The 9,619-nt window shown below is 26.8% G+C and overlaps 3 protein-coding genes across 3 annotated transcripts; all 3 read right to left on the bottom strand.

The window, feature by feature from the left end:
- Window positions 1–206: 206 nt before the first annotated feature.
- Atox1 (Antioxidant 1 copper chaperone) lies at window positions 207–827 on the bottom strand. Its single transcript, XM_017900868.1, has 3 exons — window positions 715–827; window positions 579–654; window positions 207–334 (listed from the first exon to the last, which is right to left on the bottom strand). Exons 1-3 carry the CDS (start codon window positions 724–726, stop codon window positions 207–209), a joined length of 216 nt encoding a protein of 71 aa, XP_017756357.1. The 5' UTR covers window positions 727–827.
- A 1,716-nt stretch (window positions 828–2,543) lies between these two features.
- On the bottom strand, window positions 2,544–5,796 carry Lnk (SH2B adapter-like protein Lnk). The gene is made up of 5 exons (XM_017900840.1): window positions 5,314–5,796; window positions 4,295–5,175; window positions 4,017–4,216; window positions 3,683–3,934; window positions 2,544–2,754 (listed from the first exon to the last, which is right to left on the bottom strand). The coding sequence occupies exons 1-5, from the start codon at window positions 5,658–5,660 to the stop codon at window positions 2,617–2,619; spliced, it is 1,818 nt and encodes a 605-aa protein (XP_017756329.1). The 5' UTR covers window positions 5,661–5,796; the 3' UTR covers window positions 2,544–2,616.
- Window positions 5,797–6,627: 831 nt separating this feature from the next.
- On the bottom strand, window positions 6,628–8,417 carry LOC108548084 (D-beta-hydroxybutyrate dehydrogenase, mitochondrial). Its single transcript, XM_017900856.1, has 6 exons — window positions 8,057–8,417; window positions 7,787–7,870; window positions 7,538–7,712; window positions 7,334–7,455; window positions 7,150–7,254; window positions 6,628–7,026 (listed from the first exon to the last, which is right to left on the bottom strand). The coding sequence occupies exons 1-6, from the start codon at window positions 8,270–8,272 to the stop codon at window positions 6,628–6,630; spliced, it is 1,101 nt and encodes a 366-aa protein (XP_017756345.1). The 5' UTR covers window positions 8,273–8,417.
- Window positions 8,418–9,619: the final 1,202 nt, after the last annotated feature.

Consider the following 9,619-nt stretch of genomic DNA (forward strand, 5'->3'; position numbering starts at 1 on the left):
AATTTAGGATTATTATTTTAAAGTATAATACATATTTTTTAATCAATTTGTTGATATAGTGTTATAAAAATGAATCCTCAAATATTTTTTCATGTACGATTTGGAATTTTAATATAAGAAGTTATATTTAACATAATAATTTTATAAAAGAAAACAACAATTTTATAATATAACAAAAAATAATGATTAAATCTAGGTTATATGTATTATTTTACTCCTACAAAGTGACATGATTTTCCAGTTTTTTTAATAGCCTGTAATATTTCATCAGGAGGAAGCGTAGATGTTACAATTACCTTCATTGCTTGTAGATCTATTTCTACCTTACGGACACCTAAAAATAAATATCAAATCAAAAATTTTTTTAACGCAATAACTTTTAAAATAACATTTTAAAATTAGTAATTTTTAAATATTTAACAAATAAAATTTTGCAATTTTAAAATAACTATTATATTTTTACTAAGAAACAAATTTTCAAATTAGATATTTTTGAACTTCAATAACATTTAGGCACACTTATTAAATTAGAAATTTCAAACATACAAATATGATATATTATAAATTTTAAAGCATACCTTCTTTCTTATTAAGTACATTTGTAACAGCATTGGCACATCCTTCACACGTCATTTCTACTTTGAATTCGTGCATCTTAAATTTATATTGTTTAATCAGTATTTTATTATTATATTAGATTAAAAATTCCATTACCTGCAATGCCATACTAGTAATAGTTTATATTTATTAAATTGATGTAGACGTATCTATTGTATTCAACAAATATAAAAATTTTTTTAATTGGACCGGAAATAAGTTTTATCTATCGTTTAAAGCGATAATATATTTATTTATTGGGTGTTCATAAATTTACTTGCTTCAATACCATATTTGGAAGAAACACTAGGGTTATTTTTTATTAACCTACACATGATTAATACTAAATACCATGATAAAAAGTTAATTGTTTAATGTTATTAAGTACATACATTGTTACTCAAATATTATATGTAATTTAATCGACAGAAAATAGATATATTTGACAATGTTGCAAGTGACGAGGTTAATGTACAAATGATATAGTTCCAATATCATACAATTTTTTCCTAAGTTTACTAAATTTAAAAAATGAATTTAATATGATTTCTGTTTTTAATTAATGTGCTGAGAAATGTGTATAATAATTAAATAATTTAATTTTGTGCTTATGAAAGTTTTAGACACTTTCATATATATATTCTAGTAATAATTTAGTTCTATTATGTTAAAATATAAATGCGATTTTATTATATTTATTTTATGGATTTTTTTCTATATTTAGTAATTCTAATATAGAAACAATTATTTAACAAAATTTTTATATTTAATAAATGTGGTTTTCATAAATCCATTTTATAATATACAAATATTAAATTTTTTAAATTATTTAAATCAGAACAATATTTTATCTTAACGTTTTACATAAAATATTAAAATAAATATTAAAATAAAATATTTTTATAACTGTGCGAAATAAAAATCGTATCACAGTAATCAGTTTATTTTTTATAAGAAAGATATTTTTCTTTTGTAATTCATACTAATGATTATTTAGTTATTTATAATTTAACTTTGCACATTCAGTCATATTGCTCTACAACATGAATAATTATAATGTGCTTATCAGTTTATTAGTAATTCATGCTTAATTTGTTGTAAAATATAGCATTTTTAAAACAATGTGAAGTTATATTGTAATGTATCTTAATTTTACTTGGATTGAACATTATAATTGAATTATTCATTTATAACATTTAGACTAGTTTCTGATCTTTACATCACGTTCTATTTATATATTATATACATACACACACGCGTCGTGCGCGTATGTACATATATATATATATATATATGTATGCATCGTATTTTGATAACAGTTTCTGTAATTTGTAGGAGGAAGGATAATTACAGTAAAAAGATTGCCTACGTAATAACATTACATATAAAACAAAACTAATTTTATACATTTACATATTTTTTTTTTAGATATATTCTTATGTAAGTACATACACTTAAGTAAATTTAATTGGTACAATGTACTATGTTCTATAAATTCAAAATATTCCCCTATTACTTTAATGAAACAAAGACAAAAAGGTCTTGGTTTTTACTTTTATGATATTCGAAATATTTTGTAATACAATATTTATTGTTTTTTATGATGTGTTGAGCTGATATATCTGAACGTGCAAAAATAATGCAACTGATAAAATTTCGTTACAAATCGCATTTACGATATATAATAATATATATACATGATTTTAAAAACTACTTATAAAACAATTATATTCCAAAAGCTCTATCCTATTTTTAAAAGTAAGTAAAAACATAATAATAAATAATAGTTGAAAGGCTATTAACAATTTTGACTTGCAAGGAAAATTGGAAGCAGTTGATTTGGAAAAATACATTGTTCACACAAGTGAAATAATACACTTTTGAGTAACATTTTACTACAATAGTAATAAGTTGAATATTAAAATTATCTTGCTTTCTAGAATAAGTTGATGGGGAAATTACTTAATCTAGAGGACTAACTGGATTGTAGCCTGATGGTAGAGTATTATGAATCCATCGTCAAAGAAAACTATAAGTATTCTGAATTGCTCTACCACTAGACGATGATGAACTTTGTTGTTCTGTAATGTTGTTTTGTTGTTCCAGTCTTTCCAGTGATTCTGTACGTGTTCTTATAGAACCTCCATATGTACGTACCTGTATATTAACATATAAATATTTATTATATATTTAATTTAATTCAAATAATCAAATATTGTCTTAAACTTTCTGGATTTATAAGAGATCACTAAATAATAATAATAACAAATGAATTACTTGTTCTTTAATTATTAAAATGAACCAGAAATTTTAAGAATATTTTACACATAAAAGCGAGCTCCTTGTCCCACGGTCATATTTATTGAGCACCATTGTCTCTTATATTAATAAAACTCTTTAATAATAAGAGTTATCACGTATTTCAATTTTGAAAATTAGTTTCATATACCAATTATATACATATATAATATTAATTTAATTCAATTAAATCTCCACATTCGGATTAAAAACTTGTGAGTATATACATATAATATAAAATTAATAAAAAATGTTATAAATTATATAACAGTAATATTAACTTGAAAAATAGTTATTTTATATAAAATAATAAACTTGTAAATAGACAAAACTTGTATCAATTTATTTGAAAAGAAAAAATAAACAGGTATACTTCATAAATAATATAAGTAAGAGAAACAATAAATTATTGAAAATACATTATCATTATAAAAAGTATTTCATTAAATAAAATATTACATTTTAATGTTAAATAAATGAAGAAAATACATGTATTCATATCTTTCATCAGAAATGTTAAAATAATTTATATTAAGAAAAATATTTAATGATGATTAAATACTTACAAAATAATCCGAATATGGACCTACATGAATTATTAAAAAATTGACGAAAACCTTTATAATGATGTAAATATTAATTTAGTAGGCATATATTATCAGCCGCGCGAAAAATAGGTGCATCATTTTATTTATTTACTCACTGTCTGTAGATTAGACTTCAGACTGTGGGTGTTGGCCACTCGCGTTCACTCAAGAGGAGTTAGACTTCCACTGCTGACTCTTACTTCTCTTGGCTCTGGAGCAGCTGGAGGTCTCCTTTCTTGTAATTGTTGTTGATTTATTCCAGCTGCATTATGATGTCCTGATCGTATTGCATGATTTGCCACAACAAATTCTGTTAGAGTTACATCTGCTGTCCCACCAGATTCAAGGGGTATGGCATTTAGACGAAAATGTTCAAGCATGTCATATATAGCAGGAAAACAAAGATGTTGAACACGACAATGTCCTTGATCATTTAATGTCATACGTAAATGCTGCAATAAAAATTAAAACATAAATTACTTCGAATGATTTTAATTAAATTTAATTTAATAAGTTGATTAAAAATAACATTACCTTTGCTCTGCCTTGGAAATTAAAAGTTAATACAAATTCTCCTTTTCTTGTCTCACTTTGTCGAACAAGAAATACACCATGACCATTAGCAGCACTATGTAAAACAAGCTGTGCTGCATCTGATCTAGGAAGCGTTCCATGAAACCATGGATATTCTCTTAAACTGCTAGATAAATCTAATTCACCATCATTTGCATTCACTAGAAAAAAATTTAATTCTAACATATAAACTATGTAAACATATTTTTTAAAAATTCTGATAAATGAATGTATTTTACTTTGCTCAATATCTTGTTGTGATGAACATAATTCCAAATTACTATTACTTCTTATACGAAGTCTAGGAGGTATTTCTGGAGGATTACCACCTATTTCATCTCCATGTTCATGGGATGTAGATCTGGAACTTTTACTTGCAGAATTAGTTCTTAATCTGTCACCTTCATTACTAATAGCTAATGAACCATGTCCTAAAGAATCTCCAGTAGCATCTGTTCCAGAACTAGGATTAACAGAATTTTGTTGTACTGTGCGCATACAATATTTAATAGTAGCTAACCATGATCTCATATCATTTGAATCATGAGCTTCTATTACAAATTCCATATTTTGTGTTTTTAGTACAAAGGTATTTTCATGATCTGGCATTTCTAATGCAGTTGTTTCTCTGGCTTCGGTTATTGCAGAACAAAATACACCACTGCGTGGTTTTACTGCTTTTGGAGGAGAATAAAATTCTAACATATATCCACCAATGGCTTTTATTAAGGCAAGTCTAGATTTTTCCCATTTTTGAGTTCCATCAATATTTTCTCCCATTAAGGAATTAACAATACCTTCCTTTCTACATTCCACCACAATCTTCGAAAGTTTAGCTTTTGAATGCTTGTCTCTACGGTGTTCGCTATGAGATAGTTCCACTTCGTCACTTTGTTGTTTATGAAAGAAGCTTTTGCCTTTCTTAAGTCCTTTAAAGGATAAACGACGGAAAAATGGTTTATGTGTAGGCTTTGGTGATATTGCATCACCATCATGTTCAGAATAATCACTGAATTCTTCATGAGATGATATACGAACAGGAGCACTATTGTTTTGAGTTATGGCATTAACATCTCTATCATTAGTTGCTATATGCCTTGTGTCATATAAAGATGGTGACCTATGTTATAAATAAAATTGGCAAAAAATAGTATATACTTTACATTTTTTTTATATACACTTATGATATATTATTTCTATATACATCTCAACAAATTAAAGTTGTGAACGTATCTCTAATATTAATATTATGGCATACCTAATCGTACGACGTAAGTATTCACTTTCAAAGTGTTCACAAAAGCTTTCGACAAATTTTCTTAAAAAATCACGATGGGAAAGATTTGATCTAGCACTTTCAGGTAAATTTAAACTGACGTAGGTACAAAAAGCTTTAGCAAAATCAGAAGCTGAAGCGCGGGCGTGTCTCTCACAAAATTCTATCCAACCAGGTGCAGCTTCAGGCGACACGGCAACCGCCGGCGCCGTTGTTGTTGTCGGCGTAGCCGTTGTTGTCACTGTTACCGCTGTCGTCGTCGATGTCGTTGTTGTTGATATTATTGTACTTGTTGTTGGTGTCGCCGCACTTATGGTATAAACACTCATTACCGGCGTATGCCTCACGAAGGGGGCTAAAGACCTCCCCCTGCCACTGTACAACCACCACAAAATTCTTAACACAATCGTAAAACTCTATGTATAGAAAACACACGAGCGTACTTATATACACATATATCGGATTTTGTCGTATGTATGAACCAGGTATAAGATAATGTAGTATTGAATATTGTTATTTTTCGAATGTAGTTACTAATATAACAATGAAAAAATAGAATGTACTTGCTTTCAAGAAAAGATGAACAGATATTATTTCGCCAAAATAATAGACCTTTCTTTTTTTATTACTCTTTTCTTTTCCCTTTGTAGTGAATTATGAGAAAGCAAACAACAGTTATTTTAACAAATTTGCAATTTGTTTGTGCATTTTCGTCTTGTTTTATTCGTATAATCGGTATTTAATTCTCATATTTAATTTTTTTAAATTTTGCGTAATAATATTTGTTTCGTGGAAATATTTTTACCGACATTATGAAATATGGAACCGTTAAAACCACTAGCGCGATCTATCTTATATATAGTGTAATGCATGTGAAAAATCGTGGTACAAAAATGTCGACAAGGATGGCAGTTTCATAAAGATGTATAAGTTAAACCCTTCCAAAGTGAGTATTGGAGGAAAAATAAATGTTTGATTACAATTTTAGTTTGCATAATATTTAAATAATGTATATATTTTTCACACTAATTTTTTTATTTATATTTACACTGTTTATTATAAATCTTATGTTTGCGGATAAAACTATGGTATATTTTAATAAAATGTTTTTATTTTCTTTTATTTTTATCTCAGCAACGGATAATGTGTATATTAGTTTATTAAAGTGATAAAATGTAAATAGTAAGTAACTTCATTGTCTATTGTATATCATAAACAATAATAATAGGCAGTGCTTATTAAATTTTTAATAATATTTAATTTTTTATTTTTGTTCATTTATATTCTTATATTTTTTTAATTTATATATAATATATCATAAACTGCTTTTGGAAGATAATCACTACACAATGCTTGTATTCTCTCTTTATGCGACACTGGTGTATATCTTCTCATTGGAAAAGTTTTTATTATCCCATCTGTTAAAGCACGAGTTATTGGTGTTAAATCTACTTCTGTTTTTTGGGTATATTTTTCAAGTGCCAACATCTCCTTTTGAAATAACTCTTGTCCATATTCTTTACGAGTTTGAGGATCTAGTTGAGTCCACATTTCTCTAGCTTGTTCCAATAATGAACTATTGTCTTTTAACCATGCATTTCCAGATACATATTCACCAGTTTCAACAATAACTACATCCACTCCCCATCTTCTCATTTCTAACCTAAGACAAGCTCCCCAAGCTTCAACTGCAGCCTAATGCATATATGTATATAAGGTTATAATATAATAATATATAAAACAATATAATATATAACTATATTGTGTTATATATATGTATGTGTATATATATATACACATACTTTTGAAATAATTTACCTTAACTGCACAATAAATGCCACGAACAGGACTTGGTATACGAGCTAAAAGACTGCTGACTAACACAACACGACCCTTTGATCGTCTAATTAGAGGTAAAAAGACCTTTAAATAAAAATTGTTATTTTATTAATATTAAATTTAATTATTACAATAATTTTAAGTATTATATTAATAAGACAACCTGAGTTAATCTAGCAAGACCAATGAAATTGATATCTATGCTACGTTTTAATACAGAAGGAGGCACCCATTCACATTCACCTAAAGTCACCCAAGCAGCAGCATTTACTAATGCCCATAAACCTATTATAAGATGTTTATGAGTATCACGTATGTACTATAATAAATAGATTTCATGTAGATATAAAAAAGTGTAATTTTAAACCTGGTGCACCATCTGGCAAGTTTTCATTTACATAAAGAAATGTTGAGTGAATATCATGTTCACTAGTTATATCTAGTTGCAATATATGTAATCGACCAGAAGTTTCTTGTTTTAATTTTTGCATTACTTCTTCATTTTCTACTTTCGTATTAAAACCAGCAAATACTGTAAATCCCTTTACAAAATAAATTCTGTATATATAGAACATATGTTTGAAATTATAACAAGAATATATAAAAATTATCTTACCAGTTCATCCAATTGTTTGCTTAAAGTATATCCAACTCTCGAATCACAACCTGTAATAAGAACTGCTTTTCCTGCAGCACTTACCTGCAGAAAAACATTTATATTTTTGCATTATTATATACTTTATATTAATATTACAAAATATATGTTCATATGTTACTTATATTAAAATTAGAAAGTATTAATGTAATTAAAAGAAAATGAAGTAATAGTAGATATTTATCGTATAATTTCATAAATTAATAAACATATGTGATTTTAAGTACTTACCTTTAGATTGTGATAAAATAGCGTAGATCCTATAGATATAACCAATAATAGGAGAAAAAGCACAAAACTAGATGTTTGTGATATACTCAATACATTTAATATAGTTGCTAAAATAACTGCAATTGCATGTGAAAATGCAATTGGGAGAAGACATCTTTCTGCTAATTCCCACGTTTGACTGTCATCTGGTTCTTTACTTCCACTTGGTAAAGGCATTTCTAATTTAATTTTAATGATGTTTTAAAGAAATTTAATTGATTCCATTCAAATGAGACTTGTGGCTCAACTAAGAGCCCTAACTGGGGTAACTCTGAGCTAACTTTAAACTTAAAGCAGTATCTAGTCTCATTGATCTAAATTTAACTGCAGTGCTGTGTCTTAAGTCCACAGATCCTAGTAAAATTATGTATTTTATTCAAAATGTAGTTATACAGTTGAATTAAATCATTAATTTATATGCCTTTTAAATGAAATTAATTTTATCTAATTATATTTCATATAATTTTTCAGTTGTTACTATGTAAGATATTTTACTTTCATAAAAATATTGTATCTATTAATATGTATAAATATATTTTAAAAATGTATACTACTTTAAATGTCATTTTTATTATATAAATAATCTTTTTAGATGTGACAATTTTTAATTTTCTATTATTCAAGATCAATCAAAAATAAAAATATTTCTGAATCAATCTTTATTCATTTATACAGTAAAAATCTCTTATCTTTCTTAAATATGTAATTTTAAACAAATAGTAAAAATAAATAATAAACAAATAAATTCCAAGAATAAATAAATTAATTAATACTACTATCGAAATTTATTACATTTAATTATTAATAAGAATATTACTGCGTTATAATGTAAACAATTCATTTGGCAGTAATAAAAAAATGAATACCAGAGTGGGGTAGGTTATTGATTTCTGTGTGGGTGCCATATTGGGAGGGAATACCATGGTGGGTGTCTCTTGGACATACCATACGCAGTAGTCTACAGAGAATATAAATAGGAGGGGTAGTTGCACCATTGACCCAGTGTTGAGTTGACATACGGTCAGTTCAGTCACTCGAACGGAACTCATCTTACGCCTTTCAAGTTTTATATCTATGTATGTGAATTGTTAATAACCGTAGTAAAAATCCTTGTAAAATCAACAATCCAATGCAATCCAAAACACTGCCCTTTCTTACTTACTTTCCAACTTTACAACTTTGTACCCAAATCATCGGCATGTATCTAGTGTTTTAAGTATTCTGCAAACGTTTTGCTAATAAAAATTTAATAAACATTCGTGACATTCAATAATCGAGTGAATACAAATCTAGTGTTACGATTTAATTTAAAGATATCGATAGCATTGATAAACCAATGTGCAACGATAATCAGGCCTTAATAGCGGTCAATTTTTTTAAAGAAAGTAAACTTTTGATGACATAAATTTCATGCATTTGATCGACCTTTGATCGAACGAAGAAAGTACAAAATTAAACAAAGTTCTTTGTGAGCAGTTTTCAGATTGTTCTTTTATTTAAAGCAATATGTCAGAAACAGCAGGA

Source organism: Eufriesea mexicana, unplaced genomic scaffold, assembly GCF_001483705.2.
Source record: "Eufriesea mexicana isolate 0111107269 unplaced genomic scaffold, ASM148370v2 scaffold1358, whole genome shotgun sequence".
Lineage (NCBI taxonomy): Eukaryota > Metazoa > Arthropoda > Insecta > Hymenoptera > Apidae > Eufriesea > Eufriesea mexicana.